Source organism: Triticum aestivum, chromosome 3B, assembly GCF_018294505.1.
Source record: "Triticum aestivum cultivar Chinese Spring chromosome 3B, IWGSC CS RefSeq v2.1, whole genome shotgun sequence".
NCBI classification, from domain to species: domain Eukaryota; kingdom Viridiplantae; phylum Streptophyta; class Magnoliopsida; order Poales; family Poaceae; genus Triticum; species Triticum aestivum.
The window spans coordinates 828,203,841-828,227,599 of NC_057801.1; the positions used below are offsets into that span (position 1 = coordinate 828,203,841).

Consider the following 23,759-nt stretch of genomic DNA (forward strand, 5'->3'; position numbering starts at 1 on the left):
CCCTACCCTAGCAATATATGCAAGCCTCCATCCGGCAGCTCCAGGACCACGCGGCGCGCCCGCGCACAGGACAGGTGGGTGTGGATAGAAGCGATCGACGGGGAGACGGCGACGGCGACACCCCGGGCTGGCGCGCATGTGCAAGCATCACTGTACCGACGAGCCACGAGAGACGCCGGCGCGGCTCAATCCGCCCCCGAGGGGGCAGCGCCAGCGCCAGCGCCAGCGCACCTCATCGTGCCCGCGCGATCGTTGCGATGAGATATATTCATATTCTCGATCGATCGCATTCGCATCGGCACCCGCGTTTCACGTGAGCTCCTTCATTCGCCTATAAAATCCCACCTACGCCTGTCCAATCCTTCACACGCACACTCAAACGAGCACAGTAGTGTACGTAGGTTCCAGGTCCCGAGTCCCGACAGATTGGTTTAGAGAAATTTTATAGGAATTCTAGAGGATAGGATTTTTATAGGATTTTTTCCTTTAGAGCCCTTTGGTTCATAGGAATGGATTCCTATTCCTACATAGGATTGGTTCCTATCCTCCACATTTCATAGGAAAATAAAAAAGAGTCTAGACTCAATGGAAAAATTCCTTTGGTGTCAACCAAATGACATCTTGTTTCCTATTCCTACTCATAGGATTTGAGATATATGTCATCTCATTTCCTACAAGATTCCTATTCCTGTGATAATCCTATCCTATGAACCAAAAGAGGCCTAATAAGGATGGTAGAGAAGAAGGGCAGCGGCGGTGATGCAGGCGGAGAGGCGGCGGCGGCGGCGGTAGGGCCGAACGGTGTTGGTGTTGCGTCGTTACTGGCCCGACTAATTTGCAGCTTGGGGTGGTGCTGGCGCCGGCACGCATGCGTGTGGAAGGGTTCGAGGTGCTGGAGCTAGTTCAGCAAAAATAGAACTTATATAACTTATGCAGTGTTTGATCTTATGCATTTGTAGGTTACCCATATACAATGCAACCATGACTATATTTTTCTCACGCAAACATTTGCTGTTTTTTTTTCCTTCCGCAGGGTACCCTTAAAACCTGGATTTCGACTTCAGCGTGATGGCTCAGTTCCAGAGCTTCTCCATCAAAAACCTGGGCGACCCTTTCATGAGAGCAACTACAGTGTGCACTCAAGGTAGTTTGAGGTCGCCGTACTCGACTGGTTTGCCAGCCTTTGGGAGCTCCAACAAGATCAGTATTGGGGCTACATTACCAATTGCGGAACCGAGGGGAATCTGCACGGCCTTCTAGTAGGGTGAGTATCTATTTATATAAGACTCATTTGGAACACATAAATTTAACGAGGAAAAAGTTTTCCTTTCGGTTTTAGGGAATCAATTGATTGATGGGGTGTATGTATTCTCACGAGTATTTAACCAAAAACTACCACAATTCGTGGAAACGTGACAGAAAACTACCATTTTACGATTTTGTCCTGAAAACTACCACTTTTTTATTAATCCGTGACAAAAAACTACCAAGTGTGAAAATTCCTCGCTTTGCCTGGGTTAAAACCGAATCTGACTGCCCGACCCCACACATAAGCGAGCTAAAAATGCAATCGGGTCCCTAGTTTTTCCTCAAAAATGCAATCCAGTCCCTGCAGCCTGCACCCGGTCGCGCTCCACGCCGCCTTCGACGACGCGGACGCCGTGCATCTCGTCGTCGACCTCTGCGCCGGCGGGGACCTCCTCTCGCTCCTCTCCGCCCGTGGCGGCCGCCTCCCCGAGCGTGAGGCGGCGGGGCTGGCCGCGCAGCGTCCGCGCTCGCCGCGTGCCACCGCCGCGGGATCGCGCACCGCGACGTCAAGCCCGACAACCTCCTCTTCGACGCCGCCACCGGCGCGCTCAGGCTCGCCGACTTCGGTTCCGCGGAGTGGTCCGGGGACGGGCGGCCGATGACCGGGCTCGTCGGCACGCCGTACTACGTGGCGCCCGAGGTGGTGGCCGGGAGGGAGTACGGCGAGAAGGTGGACGTGTGGAGCGCCGGGGTGATGCTCCGCAGAGGAGCTCAGCGGCGACAGCGAGACGGCCGTCCTCCGCCGCTTGGGCACCGGCGGCCAGTCACGGTACAGGGGAGACCCGCTGGTCTCCTCGTCGTCCTGGCGGTCCTCCCGCTCGAGCTTGGGCGCGAGGCGGTGCGGGACCGAGCACTACTAGAAAAAGGGCTATAGATGGGATTGACACTAATGGCGCACCAGACAAGCGGTGCGCCATTAGTATATACTAATGGCGCACCACCTTCTGATACGCCATTAGAGTTGAAACTACTAATGGCGCACCCTGCCCAAGGTGCGCCATTAGTATCAATTTTTTTTAACTAGTGCGCCTGTCCAAACATACTAATGGCGCATCCAGATTTAGTGTGCCATTACTAGTTGTAACTAGTAATGGCGCACCTGTCGGAAAGTGCGTCACTAATGTTGTTTTTTTTATTATATTTTTTATTCCTTTTCTTGCAAAACTACTAATGGCGCACTGTTCCGCCGTGCGCCATTACTAGTTTACTGTGGAACAGTGCGCCATTAGTATGTTTTTTTTTGCAAAACTACTAATGGCGCACCACCAGAAGGTGCGCCATTAGTAACGCGGATTACTAATGGCGCACTTAGAGTTGGTGCGCCATTAGTAAGTGGGCAATAATAAGATATTTTGGACAGCCTCTCTCCTACCCACACTCACTTTCTCCCCACTTCATTCTCTCTACCTCCTCCTTGTCTCGGGTGCCTCCTCTTTTTCACCTCATTGCCACCATAGATTCATTCAAATTAACTGGTTAAATTACCTTGTTTTGATAGGTAAGTAAGGGGGGAAGCTATATTTATGTTGTTCTCCCTACAACAATGTGCACATGCACTTTTTATGGCCTAGCTAGATCTATGTATGTTCGTGGTGTTGCATATGTTTGTGGTGTTGCATATGTGTTTGTGTTTGGAGCTGTACCGGTATTTGAAATGCGATAGTTGCCAATATTTTGCCGGAATGTTGATTCATTTCCATTTCGGCGAGAATTTTGGCATTAAGCATTCTTTTTGGTCCTATTTTTAGGGAAAGTCATGCCAAATTTTTTCTTGGTTCTAAAATATCGTTTTGCTCTACCCCGCAGGCGACCATGGTCCGCACGATGACCGAAGGCATCGTGAATAGGTTTTTGAGGTCCGCGAAGGCCGAGATGCTTCAAAAGAACGAGACGGAGATAAGATGTCCGTGTCGAAGATGCAAGCTGAAGAGCCTTATTGCGGACCCGGATTCCGGGCAGGTGCGGGACCACCTGCTCTTGCGTGGTTTCATGGATGGCTATCGGTGGCAAGGTGATGAAGATGACTACGAAGTCGTCCATGGGGGCCGGGCAAGAAATGAGGAAGGGCAGCAAGACAACCACCGCGGCTCGGGCGGGCGAGAAGACGAAGAATCCCCAGGAGATGATCACGACGGTGATGCTGTACACAGTCATCATGTAGAAGATGCAGGACATGATGATGAGGAAGATGCCGGAGCAGACGACGGGCATGATCATGAAGATGATGATGGCGGCGGAGCAGACGACGCTGGACCATCGATGGGCTGGGTGCAGGACCCTCATATTCAAGAGCTGCTTCTCAAGCAGACGGATAACGCAAGAGCTGCCGCCCGAGAGAAAGCCAAGATGGATCAACTTGAGTTAGACGCGGTTACTCCATTGTATGAAGGATGCAGGCCCGAGGATACCCGCCTGAAAGTAACGCTCATGGCTCTGGAGATGAAGGTAAAACACAAAATGACCGACGCATGCTTCGACGAGAACATGTCATTCTGGCACGAACGTCTTCCCAAGGGGAACAAGTGCCCGACCAGTTTGGAGGAGGCTAAGAAAATCGTGTGTCCTCTGGATTTACCGCACGTGAAATACCATGTGTGCATGAACAATTGCATCATTTATCGGGACGAGCACGCGGAGTCTACCATATGTCCGGTTTGCGGCGTCACTCGATACAAGAAGAGGAAGAAAGCTCCTCGAAAAGTGGTGTGGTACTTTCCGATCACTCCTCGTCTGCAGCGGTATTTCGCGGACCCTAAGGTAGCAAAGCTCCTGCGTTGGCACGCGGATAGGGAGGAGAAGAAGCGAGAAGATGACGCAAATGATCCGGAGATAGATAAAAAAGACAAGATGCTGAGTCACCCTAAGGATGCGAGCCAGTGGCAAGTGTTGAACTTCGAAGACCCAGAATTTGGGAAGGATCCAAGGAACATCGTGCTGGGCGCGAGCACCGATGGAGTCAATCCGTTTGGCAGCCAGAGAAGCACACATAGCACCTGGCCTGTGTTTGTGTGGATGTACAACCTTCCCCCCTGGTTGTGCATGAAGAGGAAGTACATTCACATGAGTATGCTAATTGAAGGGCCGAAACAACCAGGGAACGACATCAATCTGTATCTGGGGCTGCTGAAAGAGGAGCTTGACACGCTGTGGAAAACGCCAGCCAATACGTGGGACGCCGCAGAGAAAGAATATTTCCCTATGAGAGCCGCACTGCTCACGACGGTGCACGACTATCTCGGTTACGGATATCTCGCGGGGCAGGTAGTCCACGGATTTTCTGGATGCGTAAGGTGCATGGATGACACAACGTATCGCCAGCTAGATAGAGATCCCGGGTCTTCGAAAACCGTGTTCATGGGACATCGAAGGTGGCTTCGCGACGATGACCCGTGGAGGAAACGCAAGGATCTGTTCGATGGTGAAACCGAACCCCGAAAACGCCCGTGTACGAGGAGCGGCGAGGAAATAGACAAGCTGTTGAAAAATTGGAAAGACTGCCCACTGCCGGGAAAGAAGCAAAAGGCGCCAGAGCCGGGAAAGAAGCGAAAGGCGCCAGAGCCGCTGCTGAAGGTATGGAAAACGAGGTCTGTTTTCTGGGACTTGCCGTACTGGAAGATCCACCGTGTGCCTCACAGCCTTGATGTCATGCATATCACGAAGAACGTGTGCGAGAGTCTGCTTGGTACCCTGCTCAACATGCCAGAGAGGACCAAAGATGGGCCGAAAGCAAGGGCAAACTTGAAATCAATGGGCATCAGGCAGGAGCTTCACGCTAATGATGATGATGATGATGATGATGATGATGATGATGATGATGATGATGATGATGAGGCGAAGCAGGACACAGTAAGTCGTCGCAAAGGCAAAAAGGCCAAGAAGACCGGAAATGACTACCCTCCCGCGTGCTTCACTCTAAGTCAGGAGGAGATCGAGCAGTTTTTCACCTGCCTCCTAGGAGTAAAACTTCCTTACGGTTACGCGGGGAAGATAAGCAGATACCTAGACCCAGCGAAGCAGAAGTTCAGTGGGATGAAGTCTCACGACTGTCACGTGCTGATGACGCAGATACTTCCAGTTGCAATCCATGGGATCATGGACGCGCACGTCCGTGAAACGCTATTTGGCCTATGCAACTTTTTCGACGTCATCTCTCGGAAGTCGATTGGCGTGAGGCAACTCAGAAGGCTACAGGAAGAGATCGTGGTGATACTATGCGAGCTTGAGATGTACTTCCCGCCCGCATTCTTCGACGTTATGGTGCATCTGCTGGTCCATATAGTGGAGGATATCATCCAACTTGGGCCGACGTTCCTGCACAGCATGATGCCGTTCGAAAGGATGAATGGTGTCATCAAAGGATACGTTCGCAACATGTCACGTCCAGAGGGAAGTATAGCCAGGGGCTTTCTGACCGAAGAGTGCATCTCCTACTGCACGAATTATCTAGGCATTGAGAACCCCGTTGGTCTGCCCGTCAACAGGCACCTCGGCAGGCTCGCTGGATGGGGTCACCGTGAGGGTCGCCGCGAAATGCATGTCGACTTAGAGGGTCGACTCGCCGACTTTGAAAGAGCAAACCTAGTCGCGCTACAACACATAGACGTGGTCGATCCTTGGGTGGTAGAGCACAAAACCTTTATTAAGAAGACGTACAATGACCGAGGCCAACAGAGGACGGACGGAGATATAATCAAAGAGCACAACTCATGTTTCACGCGTTGGTTCAAGCAGAAGCTTCTGTCGTACCCTTTACATGAGGATTCTTCCGCGGAAGAACAACTCATATTCGCCTTGTCACAGGGCGCCGAGCACAACCTGATGACCTATGAGGCGTACGATATCAACGGCTACACATTCTACACCGAGGCCAAGGACATGAAGAGCGATGGTTATCAGAACTCCGGGGTAACGATGGAATCCTACACCGGTAATGACAAGGACAGATACTACGGAAGGATCGAGGAGATCTGGGAGCTGAGCTACGCTGGAGAGAAGGTCCCGATGTTCCGTGTCAGATGGGCGAAGAGCGTCCTAAAAGAAGACCGGTATTTCACCACCATGGTTATACCCGAAGCCAAATCCAAGACCGCGGGCGCAAACGTCACCGCGAAAAATGAGCCATGGGTACTGGCTTCCCAAGTTGACCAATGCTTCTTCATTACCGACCCGTCAAAGCCCAGTCGTGTTGTCGTGAGGAGAGGCAAAAGGAAGATCATCGGAATGGATGGAGTAGCCAATGAGCAAGACTTCGACAAGTACGGCGACCCGAGGATCGAACATGACGACGATGATGAAGTAGCAGCATACACCACAAGAAGAAGCAGGACCACCCTACCTAAAGGACGTCCGTTCCACAGAAGAACTCCATTTGCAAAAAAGAAGGGCAAGAAGATTGTGAACAGATAGCTAGCTAAGATCGATTGTATTTAAATCGTAGCCTTCATTTCTCGATTGTATTTCATGGGCACTTTTTGAACTATCATGAATATTTTTAAATTTCATGGACACTCGATCTCGATCCCCCTCCATCTCGATCGCTATCCCACCTCGCCAGATCCGGTCCCCCTCGCCGCCGAGCACCCCCCGGTCCACCGGCCGCCGCCGCCGACCCCCCGCACCCTCGATTCCCCTACTCAACCGCCGCCGCCGACCCCCCGCACCCCTCCCCTACTCAACCGCCGCCGCCGACCCCCCGCACCCCCCGCACCCTCCCCCGCTCCACCGGCATTACTGTTTGATGATATTTTTAAAAAAATTATTACTGTCTTATAAAAAATATTACTGTTATGATTTAAACAAGTTTGAACATATTTAAACACAAATAAGTATCAAACAGCATTTTAAATGCATAAAAAAATTGTGGAGCCTGGGAATCGAACCCAGGACCTCCTGGTGTGAGAACTGGCTGCTGACCAGTCGAGCTAGTAGAGGGAGCTTGATGTGGATCAGGTCAGGTGGAAGATAACCTGTTGGCTCGAGCAGAAATCAAAAAAAATACTAATGGCGCACCAGGGCGAGGTGCGCCATTAGTATGGATGTACTTATGGCGCACCGAGGTGTGGTGCGCCATTAGTATTGTGCCGCCCATCCATACTTCCTCCCCGGCCCAAACCTATCCCCTCTCTCTCCCTCGCCCTCGCCCTCGATCCCCTTCCCCTCTCCTCTCCCGACGCCGCTGCCCCGTCGCCTCGACGCCGCCCCGACGCCGCTGCCCCGCCGCCTCGACGCCGCTGCCCCGCCGCCCCGACGCCGCCTCGACGCCTCGACGCCCGCCCCGCTCCTCCTCCGGCGCCTCTCCGCCCAGCCCAAGCCCAAGGCCGCTCTGCCTCCACGTCCTCCGCCTCCGCCGTCGGACGAGGGCGCCGCAGCGTGGGCCCGTCGCGCGGCCGCGCTCTCGCTGCCGGGGCTCACCGGCGCCGTCGCCGCCAGCGCCTTCAACGACCTCTCCGACCTCCGCGACGCCGCCCTCGACCTCTCCCTCCCGGAGCTCCTCCCCGACCACCTCCCCGGAGCTCGTTCTCTGCCCACCCAAGGTACCGTCTGAATACTCCTCCTCTGTCACTGAATTTGTTCTGAATTAGCAGCAATAGATAGCAATAGTGCAGTTAGTTTGGTGGTGTTGAAACGAGGATTGGGGTCATGGAAGGAACACAAACATGATTAAAATCAGAGAGTTGATTAATTGGCAGCAGTGTGTGAGCTAATTCAGTAGGCAGTTTTGGAAGAATCTTTTTGGATAAAGGGTGTTTATAACCTGAACATACACTTGTTCCCCACTCATGGATAGGTGAAATGAAATGATACAGATGGTGTATCTGTAGCCTAGAGATGTGATTACAACATATACACAGTTGAAAATGAAGCAAGTCTTTGATATGAAGTAGAAATAAATAAATAAATGACAGAAAGGGTGAAAGAGCTAGGATCGACGGTGACCACCTATCTAGGAATCAAGGCCAAGGTCCAAAACTTTAAAGTGAAAACTACAAATTCACAGTGATGCGTGTGTCCAGTGCAAATGCCATACAAGTCAGATAACGATGTGGATGGGGAATACAAACAAAGGTTAAAATTGCATAGATAAGATAGAGCAGCAACAGGCCAACAGCAATAGTGCAGTTAGTATATGGTGAAGTTGAAAGCATGTCAGAATGGGGGGATGGTGATTGAAGGAACACCAACATGATTAAAACCAAAAAGTTAAGTAATTAGCACATGGCAGCAGTGAGCTAAATTAAATAGGCCATGGATAATACTCCGTCTGGTCTGCATCAAAATATAAGACACTATCATAAGCGTCTTATATTTTGATACACGGAGGGAGTAAAAGGGAGGTTTGTTGGTGCATTCAGACGGTATAAATCTTATAGTTCGACTTATCGACTACCTATTTAATTGGTTTTCTTTTAAATCTTATAGTTCCCGTTGATTATAAACTGGCCGGCCGCGATCAATCAGTTGGTATTGATTTTGTCAGCAGACTTTGAGGTCAGTTTAACCTGTCATTTTTCAACAGTACTCAACTAGTCTAAGTTACTGAGCAAAGTTATACACAGCAGTCTAAGTTAGCTAGCCGATCGATTCCATGTGGCCAGAGATACAAGATTACTCAACAACATATCCTAGCAGCTAGAGGATGTTCGCGTGCATGACAAGGCTATAGGCATGCCGCATGCACCAGCCGTTAATTGGTCACTATGGTTTACTTGCACCCTGTACTATGATATCCCTGATAGCTTTATATGATTGCTTTCTTGATATAGCATATATGGTCATGCACTCATGCACAATCTTGATACTACAGTAAATGTTTTTTTGCCATGGTTAATTATAATATTCCTTGTTATGCCCTGATTTATTCGGTACCATCTCTATATTGGTTGTGGATAGGCCATTGTTGTAATATCGCTGGTACAATAGTTGTCTACTGTTTTATGTTTCGTGATGGTCTGTAGCAAAACACCCACAAATATAGAGCTGCATTTACCCATAGGATGCTCTGATTTAAGTCCATTTGTTTTGTACCAAGTATAAGTATTTCAAGAAATTAAATGTGTTGTTCCTTTGATGAAATAGTGTCAAGACTGTTGTTCTTCATGGTAGCGTGAATTGTCAGTATAGTGGATTACTTGAATGAATCATCGATATGATGTACATTTAAAAGTATTGAGTGTATTTATAAATCCTATTGATTATCTTCACTCAGCAGAAAAGGGCAGTCATCTTCTATGCTTTCAAAATGCCTCTGTTAGGTAGATGCAGTTTTACTGTATGATTATGAGATGAGTTCTTTTACTTTGTTCATAGTGTTTTCCTTGTGTCTTACTCACCTAGAGAATTGCTTGAATAAATTATTTATAACTTGTATATTCATAAGCACCTATTTATCTATAAGTTTTTCATGTTGTGATGGAGGCCTTTTTTGCCTCCATCACTCGAAGGCCTTAGAGATGTGCTCCTCTTCACATCACCTAGAGATGTGCTCCTCTTCACATGCCAATGTATTTTCCATGTTGTGATGGAGGCCTTTTTTGCCTTGTCCACCCGAGAGGCCCTTGAGTTTGCTGGAATGTCGATTAACTTCCGTTCCAGCAAATTCGGGTACTCCATATGTCCTATTTTCAGCAAAGGTCATGCTGAAATTTTCCGTGAATTTTAGCATGACTTTGCTAAAAATAGGACATATGGGGTACTTGTGACCAATGCATGGGCCGGGGTACTTGTGACTAATGATGAAAGCTTAGGCTTTTAGGGTGCCTCGGCGTCGAAAAACCCTCAATGATAAAAGCTTAGCTTTTAGGATGCCTCGGTGTCGACAAACCCTAAATGATGAGACCATGATCTAGTTCCTTGACAATAACCAACTTTTTGACCAAACTTTGTTCCTATTTAGAGAGAAACATGGCCAACAACAATGAGGCCGAGGGTTCGGGCGGCAAGGCATTCTGGGAGCTGTCCCAGGAGATGGAGGAACAACCTCACTTGTATGAGGATGCCGCCTTCCCCACCGATCCTGAGACCACTGATGGTACCGCCGAGGATGACCCCACTGATGCCACCACTGATGGTGCCGCCGAGGATGCCACCACTGATGATGGCGGCGCACGCACAGATGGCAGCCAACAGAAGAGGCAACGGAAGGACCGGCGCCCGACCGTGCTCCGCACCCTCAAGGAGGAAGTTACTGAAGTGGACTCCGACGGGAATCCAACAGCACCCGAACGAATAGTCAAGGGGTACTCGCTTCAGCTCGGGTGCATTCTCCGGAGCACCGTCTCGATCAACACCGAGAACCTGAGGCATCCTGACCGAGGGAATTTGCGCAACCTCCTCTTCACGAAGCTGCACGAACGATACAAGTTCCCCGCTGAATTTGAAAACACAAGCATCAAAGGGAATAAAGTGAACAATGCTTCCCTCACGAAGATGAGCAAGGCCCTGTCTACTTGGAAAAGCAATGTGAAGAGAATGATCGAGAAAGGTGAGAGTTATGAGAAGATCAAGGAGAAAAATCCTTCGATCACCGAAGATGACTACAACGACTTCAAGATCAATTGCTCGAGCACCGCAAACTCCTAATCAAGTCAGTGGGGGAAAGAAATGCGGGAGCTGAACTTAGGGGAACACACACTCGGTCCCGGCGGTTACAGAGTGGCGGAGCCTATATGGGACAAGGAGGAGGCGGACCGTGCCGAGCAAGGCCTACCGCCCCTCTTCGATAAATACGGTGACAAGCAGACCAGGAACTTTGTCAGGGCCCGGTACAAGAAGGACCCGAAAACAAAGGAGCTTACCACGGATCCGAAGACCAGGGCGCTTGAGCTTGTTCTGGTAAGGAATACACCCCCGCGTAAATAGCTCCATATGGTTGCATTCTAATTAATGAAGCCAAATTTCTAAATGGTTCACATTCCTTCCGCAGGCGACTGAAAGCAGTAGCGCGGGGTCGACTAGGAGCAACCCTTGGGACACCAATCTAAATAGGGCGTTGAATGCAATGAAGAACAAGGATAAGCTCAGTAAGCCGACGTCAGCTGGTCGTGTGGCCGGCAAAGGCTTGTCGACAAAATGGTCGTCATACTATAACAGTGGTGGGCGAAAGGAGAAAAAGACCAGCTCGGAAAGCCAGGCGCGCGAGGTTCAAGAACTCAAGGCACAGGTGGCGCGGATTCCGGAGATTGTCCAAGAGCAAGTGCAACAACAACTCGGAGCGATGATCACCACCATTGTGCCTACCTTGATCGAGGGGTTGAGTGCGTGGATTGCGGGCGGCACACAGGGGCCGCCCCCGATTCCTAGCTTCACGGCCAGCAACTCGCAGAATGCGATGGCGGGGCCATTGGTGTCTCCGGCGGAGGCGGCATTGGTGTCTCGGACGCCGGCACGGGAGCTTAATGCACCCGGGGTGTACGCCGGCCGGCACCTCTGCAGCAAGTGGCCCCTTCGTCAACTGCACACCCGCCGTTGGCGGTGCCTCGACATTAGCCGAGCTCGATGCCATCATCATGGTAACTAATTAAGCCTCTCTCGGCCGAGGACTTCATCTCGTTGCCTTTGACTGGGCATCCCTGACGCCCTACATGTTTTCACAGGGCGCCGCCGACGTTCCGTGCACTCTCCTGCACTTCGTGAACAACGAGTTGGTCGATGTCGCCAAGGGAAAAATCGTTCAACCGGGCAACCCCTTGTTCCACGGTACCCAGATGCCACCCAACTTGTTTAGGGTTGAACTGGTTCGGGTGCTGGCAGGCTGTGACGAGTTGTTACCTCCGAATCGACCCGTCGGGGCCGACGATGATGATGTGATGACCCTCAGCGCCTGGCTGAGCTGGCCCATGCTTTGGCCGAAGAGCCAGATTCGTTTGGGGGCGGGGGACACCACCCCAAAGACAACACCGCCAGTCGTGCCGGCGCCAAGTCGGCCCCATGGCAAGACCGCCACAACGGTGCCGGACATCCCTATGCCACTGGATCCAAACATGCATATGGCACATGATCAGAACGACGACGACGACGATACATTTGCCAATGTCGATCAGTACTTTGCCGATCATGGGTACGATGGCGACTTCATGGGGCCTCCTTCTCAAGAACCCAACCCAATAAAAGACGTGCGTGATCTAGCTGGTACCGCGGAGAAGCCAAGTTGCAACAGGCGTCGTCTGGCGTTCAGCTCTCAGGAGACGCCTCCAGCTGCCGACTTCATCGAGCCTCAGATAGGCATGGTGCGAAATATTATCAGCCCCAACACACTCAAGAAGGCGGTCTGTGAGCAGAACTCGGTCCCATTACAGGAGAAGAAGAAGGCACGCAAAAGAAAGACTAACAAGGGTGCGAGCCAGCCGGCACCGAGTACGATCCGTGCTCAGGACGGGCCACCTTCACCTAAGGATATCTCGAGGAGGGTGCATGTGGCGGGTAGGGCGATGCTACCGCCAAATATGCTCAATGCTGCAACCGGTGCTATGCGGAGTCTGCACGACAGTGTTCTTTCTTTGGAGAAGCGGCATCTCAGAGAGAAGGATGTGGCATACCCGGTTTTCGTGGCCAAGATGCTAGAGGGCAAGGGCTTTGTGGATGGCGACATCGGGGGTAAGATCGTCCTGCGGTTTGATGACATCTTTGCTATGTTTAACCTTCATCCGCTGCACTACACCTTCGTTCGGCTATTTTCACTGAGTATGGAGATGCGGATCATTCGCGACAAGACCCCGGACATCGTGATAGTCGACCCCTTCTACATGCGTGCCAAGATCTTGGGCAGCGCTGGCGACCGGCAAGTCGCGAGTTCTTACCTCGAAGGCGTCATTCTGGCAAACCGAGATAAGGATAACTTCCTCGTGCCTTACTTTCCCGAGTAAGTCCTCCCCTCAACCGGCCCGTAACATATGAATTCTTAGATTTCGATCGTTTTTCTTTTAACATTCCGTGTTTTCTGCAGTGACACACATTGCACGCTCATCCTCCTAAGCCCCAAATATTCCATGGCCACGTATTTCGATCCGGACCGTCAGTCGAACGTAGACTACACAAATGTCAAGATGGTTCTTGATGATGTTCTCCCCGGCTACGCCAAATATGGAGGCACCTTCACCAGGCCTATTCGTAAGTACGGCAAGCACGTGTTCTCCCACAATACGACGTTCTGCTGCGTCAAGCAGCCGCCTGGCGGTCAGAAGGGTGCCTACTACGCCATCCATCACATGCGGGCGATCGTACGGGACCATCATCAACTTCTGCTATCGAGTAAACTCAAAGATTGGGCCGCGAGCGTGTCGGCAATCTAGGACGCGGACATCAGACAAGAATTCTTTCGCATCCAGTCGGAGTTTGCGGAAATCATCCATCAAGATCTCCTTCGTACCTCGGGGCAGTTCTACCTCAGAAATCAATCGTCCAACAGTGACATCGATACAATGCTACAAATGCAGGCTGACAACGCCCGTTATTTCATGACTCCCACAATAGACGGCGGCTTCATCCACGCTCCGGTCCCTTGAGTCGAGTCGAAAGCAGTGATGCTGTGTCTAGTTCTGAAACATCGATTAGCTCATGTTGTAATTAAACTTTAATGAACTTGTAGTATGTCTCTTTGGTTTCGAGAGTCGTTCAACTTAGATGTAATCGATGCTATTAATGTCTTGCTTTTCTCTTCCGATCGTTCTGTTGCATACTTATATATTGCTTATGTATTGTCTGTGAATTGGTACTAACGTTTCGTTTGGCTAGTGCATAGCGATGACGTGGTATGTCGTGTACAAGGGTAAGGTTTCCGGAGTCTACGACGACTGGGAGGAGTGTCGGAGACAGGTTCACTGATTCAGCGGTAACAGTTACAAAGGGTACACCACTAGGGCCGAGGCCGAATCTAGATACGCCCGCTATCTAGCGGGAGAGGGGAGGGAGCGTTGGAGGAACCAGATGAAGACGAGTTTCATCGTGATGATGCTCATCGTGATGACCGCAGCTCTCTTCTATGTGATGGTAGTTTAGATGATCGATATCGACTTGTAATGTGAAGACAAACTCGCTACTCGCGGTCTCGAGACTTGTAATATAATGTTCTATCTTTGTTCGGTCTTTTTAATTCGGAGACTAATATGATGAATTGTATTCGGAGACTAATATGATGAATTGTATTCAGAGACTAATCTTCTATTGTATTCGATGAATCTGTTGTTGATGTGTGTTGTCTATATTTTGTCCAATTATACATTTTGTAACCTGTGCAAAAAACAGAAAATAAAAAAATAAAAAAACCTAATATTCATACTAATGGCGCATCACATGACAGTGCGCCATTAGTATGCCAAAGGATACTAATGGCGCATCATTAAACAGTGCGCCATTAGTATGCCGAAGTTACTAATGGCGCATCTTGTTGTTGTGCACCATTAGTATGCCAAAGCACCTGGGTATACATGGCCCCCTGGGAGGCATACCAATGGCGCACTGTTGTATATACTAATGGCGCATCTGAGGTGCGCCATTAGTATACCAGATACTAATGGCGCACCAGTGGTGCGCCATTAGTAAGATATACTAATGGCGCACCACTAATGCGCCATTAATGGCCAAATTAGGTGCGCCATTAGTAGGCCTTTTCCTAGTAGTGGAGGGGGCCTGGCGGAGGAGCTTGGCGAGGCGGCGGAGGGAGCCGGAGAGCGGCGGCGGCGGCGGCGAGGGCCTGGACTTTTTTTAAGAAAAACTAGGGACCCGATTGCATTTTTAGCCCGCTTATGTGTGGGGTCGGGCTGTCAGATTCGGGTTTAACCCAGACAAAGCGAGCAGTTTTCACACTTGGTAGTTTTTTACCACGGATTAATAAAAAAGTGATAGTTTTCGGGACAAAATCGTAAAGTGGTATTTTTGGTTAAATACTCTATTCTCACAGGAGAGAACTTTTTCTTGATGGAATTATATACGCGTCTCGCGAATCACATTACTCTGTCTTCAAGTCAGCTCGGATGTATAGGGTTGAGAGCGTCAAGATCGACACTCGGGGTCACCGGAGAGATGAATTGCACGGATTTCAGAGCAAAGCTGCTGGAGAAACCAGGGAGACCCGTCATTGTCAATGTGAATATTGGTTACCATCTTAACTTCACCAACTAGAGAGAGACATGCGCCGAATTGTTCATATTCTCTTTGTAAAGACTCGTCTGATTGATATTGACCTTTTTCTTTCCTTGTAGGGACAACTGTGAAGGGAGCAATTGATATCTTGACAGGATCATAAGTATTCTTGAGGAATGTGGGTTTGGAGACCGGTTTATATCCACTGTGATGGTGCTCTGGCTGGTCTTATGATGCCATTTATAAAACAAGTAGGACATGTTAACTTTCAAGCAATAAACTTGTCACGACAATTTCTACAAATCTCGTGAATACTGAACATCGGTTTAACTAATTACCTTTGCCCCTACTTTTATCTAGGCTCCAAAGGTGACATCCACAAAGCCCGTTGGAAGCGTTAGTGTCTCTGACCACAAGTTCATGGGATGCCCAGTACCATGTGGCGTGATACTAAACAGGCTTGAGCACGTAGAAGTACTTTACTGATATTGAATACCTATCATCCAGAGACGCGACAATCATGGGGAGCTGCAATGGGCGTGCGCCAATGTTCCTATGGTACAGGTTGAACAAGAAGGGTTATAGAGGCATCCGCAAGGAAGTTCAAAAGTGCTTGAGAAATGCTCATTACCTTGCCAACCTTCTCAAGGAGATGGGAGTCAGTGCATCCTTAAACGAGTTGAGTTGCGCGGTGGTCTTCGAGAGGCCACAAGACGAGAGTTTTGTGCACAAGTGGCAGCTCGGCTATGAGGGCATCATCGCACATATGGTAGTGATGCCAAACGTCGGTGTGGAGAAGCTCGATGACTTCATTGAAGAGCTTGCCACCAAGCGGAGCTGCTGGCATGAAGGCAAAGTGTTTAACATAGTATGTGTTGCAAAGAACATAGGGCAAGAAAATTGCCTTTGTAGTCTGCACAACAAGGACCGGGAACAGCACCTTACAATATGGAGTTAATTTGAGGGGCACACATGATTGATCTAGCTTTAATAAAATGTACATGTCGCCACTTGTTATCCATTTGTGTTGATGTACTATCTATATTCGTGACATCTTTGTAGTTATGCAATGCTAATGATATTGAATAAACTAAGCCCTATATTTGTGCTTTTTTTCTACCCAACATGAGTCTTTGTTTGATTGGTTTGTAAGAGAGAAAGAGAGGTGATTTATGGTTTTATTGCACGTGGATGTCTGTCAAGTAGCCTTGATAACTTTAACCATGATTAATTTTACCCTGGCCAAGAGGTCTCGGCTTTTCCACAATAGTATTCTAGATGTCGGCTTCAAAATCCCTAAAAAATGAGTAGCATTTTCTTCTATCGAGGAAACCAACTATCAGATGTAGAGAAACTAGAATAGAAACCTTTAGTTGGGATCATCGGATCGACTCACAAATATAATATTTACAAATTACGAAATTCCTAAAAAAACTATGAAATTTCTGAAAAGTAAGTACAAAATAGTTACGAGGTATACCTACAACTTAGAAAAATAGTCCAAAATGTAATAAATGGTTATATAAAAATAATAGAATGTGGACATGTTTTGTACTCCCTCCGTTCCTAAATGTAAGTCTTTTTAGAGATTCCACTACAAACTACGGATGTATATAGACATATTTTAGAGTGTAGATTCACTCATTTTGCCCCGTATGTAGTCCATAGTGAAATCTCTAAAAAAACTTATATTTAGAAACGAAGGGAGTATTAAAAATATTGACATAATAGATTATTTCTTAGAAGAGATGATGTAGGTCACTCTCATTAAGATGGAATAAGATACACGATAAGGAATGGGGTTTGGCATCAAAGGCAATGAATCACCCGTCACACCACATAAACAAAAAACATTAGAGAATAAATCAAAGAGAAATCTTGATGCTCCAGGCACAAATATCATATATTTCCATCTCGACATCTGGTACATACCCTACGAATAATGGCACTTTGCTGATTAACAGCCAGAGTACTGCAGTGCATTGCACAATACCCCTATCCGGTACTATGTAAAACTCTCTTTAAAACAAAATAAAGCTTGAAAAATAAGATGGGAGGCTCTTTTTTGTTCGGGGAAGATGGGAGACTTATGAGATGGTCCATGTCAACTGTTCATCCTTTCTTCCTCTCTCTCCCTCCCCCCAACCAAATCGCTTGCATCATATTTGCCGACGCGGCATGCGATAACCATGGCATGGTGGTGGTGGTGGTTTTGTTGTTTCTCCACTCCCAATTGCCCAAGCTCCAAGTTTGCATAACCCATATAAAGTTACTTAACTGAGCCCTATATGCGTGCTACATGTTTTGATTGATTTTTTGTCTACAGAAACCATGAAGAAAAATATATCAACAGGTGCCCGCCATTGCAACCCTGATAACTTCTGCCATGATTAAATCATCAAAAGAGTTCCAGTGCAAACGTTGGGGCGAGAACACGGGGACATATGACCCACCACCCTTGTTCGCGGGCATGTCGCGCTATATAGGAAATGCTTTTGCCCACCATATGCACGGCAAAATTTCGGTTTGTTTGGTCCTGGGCCTAGCACTAGCACCCCGACGTCTGAATTCTTTCCATAATACTAGTAGTACTTCTACCGACTTCGGCTTTGGTAACGAATAAATCTATTAACTTTTCTTTCCAAATCTTTATCAGGATTGTGTTTGCTCCCGAAGGCATGGATTTCGGTATGTGTATGGTGGATCCAAGTTCCTGAAGAACAAAGGCAACAACAAAAAATAAATAAATAAACAATGCATCGCATAAACCAAACCAGAGGAGAATAAAAATAAAAACAAGAAACAAAACACGGGAGACGGCCCACGTCGACGGTCCCTCCCCCCCAAATCGCATCGCATTCGCCGACGCGGCACGCACCGGCACCGGCGTGCCGGCGACGGCGGTTTGATCTGTCGTCCCTTCCTTCGCCAACTAGCCGGCCTCCGGACCCTCGCATCCCATCTCGCCCCGCGCCGCCCCGATGAAGATCACGGCGCTGCTGGTGCTCCGGTCCCCGGGGGACGCCTCCTCCTCGTCGTCCTCGACGGCGGGAGGGGGCGGCGGCGGTGAGCTGCAGCAGGCAGCGGTGCTGGCGAACGCGTCGGACGTGACCCGCTTCGGCTTCTTCCAGCGGCCGGCCGCGCGCGAGTTCATCGTCTTCGTCGCCCGCACCGTCGCGCTCCGCACCCGCGCCGGCACCCGCCAGACCGTCCAGCACCAAGGTGACCACCCCCCTCTCCGCCACTCGAATCTGGTCTGAATCTGGTCTGACGCCCTCCGCCTCCCCTGCCCCTGCCGCCTGCAGAGTACAAGGTGCATTGCTACAACCAGGGCGGCCTCTGCGCCGTCGCCTTCACCGACGACCACTACCCCGTCCGGAGCGCCTTCTCCCTCCTCAGCAAGGTGCCGCCGCCCCACCTGCAAATCTCCAACGCGCTCCTCGCCTGCCCATCTGTTCCCAAAATGACTGCTTTTCCCATTGTTTGCCTGTAGTAATACTAAATCTCATTGTCGTGTCCACGACGTTGGTCTCGCTCACATAGGTCATTCCTTCGGAGTCTCGCAGGTTCTTGAGGAGTACCTGAGGAGTTTCGGAGAGTCGTGGAGGACAGCGGAAGACAAGGCCGCCCAGCATTGGCAATATCTCGACGACTCCTTGACTAAATATCAGGTCCACTCATTTGATCATCTCCAATGTTTTTCTGTCGCTGCCTGAGTAAGTACGTAGCGCTCTGTCGGGTTGTGGCTTTCGAAGATGTAAATGCACATCTGTCAGCTGGGCAGGCGCCTTGGAATTCTGAGTTCATAACCATTAATTTCTTATTTGGCTGTGGATAGTGACGATAGCAGGCTCTGCATCTAGGCACCCTGAAATATATTGCAACTGACAGAAGCAAGAAAATCATATACATTGTTTGCACGCCAATTCTTATGAATTTCACATTCAGAATCATTACACTTCCAGTCCAGATTTGTTCGAATGCAATTTGACCATCTCTAAATGTTTCTCTATCACTGCTTGAATAAGTAGCTCTTTCGGTTGTTGCTTTTGAGTATGTAAAGTTGTAAACGCACATCTCTGTCAGCTGAATGAGTTTCTTGGAATTCTTAGTTCATAATCTCCAATTTTGACGATAGTTGCTTCTTGCATCTAGGTGAATGTGATGCTTAAACATAATGCAACTTATAGAGCAAGCAAATCATATAAATTATCTGCAACCCATTGTTATGAACTTAACACTTTGACTGACATTCATAGCCATTATATTTCCCCCTGTCCAAATTTGTTGTCTTATGACTTAATAGTGTCCCATTTGCTGTTCGTATGGAGCCTGGCCCCGGTGCAGTGGTAGCTGAAAGTTATAGATAATAATAATCAGTTTCTTGCTAGTTGGGTTATTTACTTCTGCACATATTTTGTGTATTGGAGATAAGTTTTCCTGAACTTCCGAGATTGTCTCTTATGGGTTGGTCAAGTCTGTCCCTAGAAAAGGGATAACATCATATCCACTTACAATTAATGAATTGCGTGTGTCCGATAGAGCATTATCTCTTCCAGATATAATAGTCAAATCTCACCCGTCCGGTTGGTCTTTCCTGTAGGGTAGTTGTCCATTGGGGGCTCATGTTCTCAACAAATTACTTGTCATTTTGGCTCTGTAGTCCATACATGTAGTATAAAGAGTTTGTGCTTCGATTATTGACATGAGTTGTTCCTAATAATTATACAATCATCTCTCTAACATCAGTGCCAATAAGCACTACCAATAAACAATCATCATGTTCATGCAACCAAAATGAACTTACCAAAAGCCTAAAACAACATCTGTTTTAAACTGTAGCCAGTAGCTTTGTCCATGGAGTGGGTTCAAACAAGATCCATGCATAGTTTTTGCCTCTTTTTTGGCCTCGTGTTTTCTGGGTATTTCTGCAAATTTAAAATACCTACCTCAAGCATGGTTTTACTGCTTAGACGAGCCTTGTTTTGTCAGTAAATTGATCTGTTTGCCTTCCGATTATTTTTTGCTGTAGGATCCTGCAGAGGCCGACAAGCTGCTGAAGATCCAGAGAGACTTAGATGAAACCAAGATTATTCTTGTAAGTATGCTATCCCTGTGAACCTAATTGTATTCCTCCTTTAACTTATTGCCTATGTTCTGAATATATTGTTTATGGATGTGCGCGAATGCTTATATTGTTCAGTTGTGTTCACTATTCAGCAAAGACTGCATTATGTATATCTGCTTTGTGTTCAGTTCAGACTCAGTGCCATTGCACCATGAGTAAGCATGTGCACATATACATGGTACATAATTAACAAGCTAGGCGTATTCATGGAATTCGATTTACATGGACAGTTGGACATAAGTACTCGCATAGGTTGGAATTTTTTTTATCAGGGCAGAAATTTTGAAGCCCTGCTCGTCCTGGCTGTTTAAATCAACTTTTACCATATCAAATGTGTACCATGTAGATTTACTAGCTATTCTCACAGCACTTGCTTAAACAAACAATCCAAAGTTGAACCCATAGGAATTCATTTTTATTGCACGACAGTTTGGATAATGTCGCTGTGAACAATGAGTCCAGGTGTTTTCTCTTTTTGTGCAAGAATCCGAACATTTCAGGATGTATGCTACTCCTTCCGTCCAAAAAAACTTCTCCCAAACTTGTCTCTTAAATTGATGTATCTAGCACTAACTTGATGCTAGATACATTCATTTAAGGGACAAGCTTTTTCGGACGGACGGAGTATTTATGTAGTTGGATGTTATGTTTCCCACCCATCTGTTTATCCATAATTTGGGTGATTGCAGCACAAGACCATCGACAGCGTGCTGCAAAGGGGCGAACGATTGGATAGCCTGGTAGAGAAGAGTTCTGATCTAAGCGTCGCTTCACAGGTAGGGATGTATGTTTTTTTTTTCTCATTGGGTCATCCTGGTATGCTAATTGATTGATCCATGCAAGCAAGCGAACCTAGTAACGTTAGGCCCCTAATACAACAGGCAGGAGAGTTTCTCCCCAGATTTATGTAGCACTGTACGTAGATTCAGAAAGTTATGCTCATAGCCTCATGGGTCGATCAATTGGTTCACTTACGATGCATATCGTGCTGACTGTTTCCAGTTGCCCATCTGCAGATGTTCTACAAGCAGGCCAAGAAAACCAACTCCTGCTGCACAATCCTGTAATAACCAAGCTCAGCTCCCTAGGGTAGCGGCGTCGAGCTCGACCACCAGTACCGGAACCACACGTGTCTACATCCATTTTCTCTGCTATGATCCTGAGACGTAGTAACTGTCATAAACACCACGTCAGTGTCCAAAAAGTGTGTTGAACAACTAGTTCTCATGTGTGATTCTCTGTAAATAATGCATAAGTTTGGTCAGGTTGCGAGTTGCGTTTGCTGCTGCGTTCAAGCTGCTTGCCACTGCCATTTCTTAGAGACATGGACTAACTCCCTAGTAGCATTTTCTCGTCTATAACTGAACGGATGGCTCACACATTTCCAAAACAAAAAAGCAGAGGACAAATGAGTGCACATTTCTGAATGGATCCCAAAGTTTTTGCACTAGGCGGATGAAATGATGATCCACACTCACTCATATTTACAGTCACTCAAAAGACAGGTACTACCACCGGTAGTACAACACATGTAAGAGTTGACACGGCGGCAAAGCGAAGGACAATGATTTCAGCTAGCTCCAGGAGGACAGCAACAGGGCAACAGTGGAGAGGACGGCCATCAGGACGCCAATCATGGCGGCCCCGGCTCGCACGGGCTCGGCGGCACGCCCGGCCACCTGCACGAAAAGCGGCCATGAGCGCCTACACAGTGACAAATGTCACGTCGCATCACGGAAAAAGGGCAGGACCGTTGCCGGCCCGCCGGCGGTTTGTACGTACGTACCTTGGCGTTGTCGTCGGCGCGGGTCGTGTCCGGGAGCGGGCGCACGGTGGCGGTGTCGGTGACGCCGGTGGGCAGCGGCACCGTGGGGTTGCTGCCGATGAACGGGTACCCCTCGCTGCCGGCCCCCTTTTTCGGCAGTGCTCCGGACGGGCCGCCCGCGGTGACGCCCACCGTCGGCTCCAGCGGGAACCCGAAGTGCGGCGTGGTGGTCGCCTGCGGCTCCGGGGCGCGCGTGTAGACCGGGGCCGGCGGGCGAGACGTTGGCAGGCCGTCTGACCCCGCGGTCGGTGACGGAGCGTGGTGCGGCGCCGGTGCCGGCGAGACGCCGTGCTGACGGTGGTGGTGGTGGCGCGGGGACGCCGCAGGTGCAGGGCCGTGGTAGTAGCCTCCGCCTCCAGGGCCAGGCGAAGGTTGCCGCTGCGAGAAAAAAAAGTTTACGGAGGAGCAGCTCAGCCATTGCTGCTTCCTGCGAGCGAGAAAGACGGGAGAGAGACGGAAGCAGAGCTAGTTATATTACCCTGGGGTCGGCCGGCACGGAGTAGGCCGCGGAGGCGCCGGCGGCGAGGCAGCAGAGGAGGCAGACGGCGGCGGCAGCGAGGGCGAGAGAGGGAGCGGGGACGCCGCCATTGCGCGCCATTCTCCTCCTAGCTAGCTAGCTCTCTGCTCCTCCTAGCCACTGTCTCCCTGCCCCACTCACAAGGTCACAGCTACTACACTCGACTACAACGACCGGTAGTTCGGTGGCAGGAGTAATGGAATGGACGGGTCTGAGGTCTGAGGCTCTGAGCTAGTACACTGCTTCACGCTGAGACGAGCGGGGGGGCAGCAATGGCGGCAGCAGAGGTTGGCGCGGGCATTAAATGCGGCACGGGGAGGTGGTGGTGATGATTGATGGAGGCCGGCCGCTTTGGCGCCGGGAGGGAGCGTGCAGAGGAAAAGGACAGTGCGAGTGAGGAGACCGAAAGGGACGCTCTTTCTTCCTTTCTTCCTTTCTCGTTGTGAGTGTGAGACAGTGAGGGTGGGGGATACGAGGCTCGCTCCTCCGTTCGGAATCTTTGGGCGCTGCGCGGCGTGTCGCGCCGTTTGCTCCTTTGCTTTGCTTTGCTTCCATGCTTTGCGTTGGGACCGGGACGAGGTGAGTTTACAAATCCTTTTGCAAGGTTTCGTTGTCCATCGCGCGGAATGTTTCGAAATTTGAGCGACCACTCGCTCCAGCGTTCGCGTGCCAGCGGACGGACGGCGTCGAATTTGACCGCTACAGGTACCGTGTAGTGATTCAACGGACAACAGTGCATGCAAGTGCAAACCAACGATACGTTCCATTCATTTCTTTCTTTTTGTTTCTCCTGTGGAAGTCTACGTGCGTCCACTCCTATCACATCGGCGTGTCAGTCGTGGCCAAATTTTGGGTCCGTGGAGGCCTGACCATCGGGTCATATTGAAATCATGCTCCCGCCAGTT

General features: G+C 49.3%; 2 protein-coding genes and 1 pseudogene across 2 annotated transcripts; 2 read left to right on the plus strand and 1 right to left on the minus strand.

Annotated features, from left to right (window-relative positions):
• The first annotated feature begins 731 nt into the window (after positions 1 to 731).
• Positions 732 to 16,342, plus strand: LOC123068053 (serine decarboxylase 1-like; annotated as a pseudogene).
• A 1,826-nt stretch (positions 16,343 to 18,168) lies between these two features.
• On the plus strand, positions 18,169 to 21,776 carry LOC123072709 (VAMP-like protein YKT61). The gene is made up of 6 exons (XM_044496318.1): positions 18,169 to 18,606; positions 18,690 to 18,787; positions 18,951 to 19,055; positions 20,417 to 20,482; positions 21,202 to 21,288; positions 21,529 to 21,776. Exons 1-6 carry the CDS (start codon positions 18,366 to 18,368, stop codon positions 21,577 to 21,579), a joined length of 648 nt encoding a protein of 215 aa, XP_044352253.1. The 5' UTR covers positions 18,169 to 18,365; the 3' UTR covers positions 21,580 to 21,776.
• A 155-nt stretch (positions 21,777 to 21,931) lies between these two features.
• On the minus strand, positions 21,932 to 23,320 carry LOC123072710 (LIM domain-binding protein 3). Its single transcript, XM_044496319.1, has 3 exons — positions 22,816 to 23,320; positions 22,299 to 22,715; positions 21,932 to 22,191 (listed from the first exon to the last, which is right to left on the minus strand). Exons 1-3 carry the CDS (start codon positions 22,933 to 22,935, stop codon positions 22,087 to 22,089), a joined length of 642 nt encoding a protein of 213 aa, XP_044352254.1. The 5' UTR covers positions 22,936 to 23,320; the 3' UTR covers positions 21,932 to 22,086.
• Between the last annotated feature and the right edge of the window lie 439 nt (positions 23,321 to 23,759).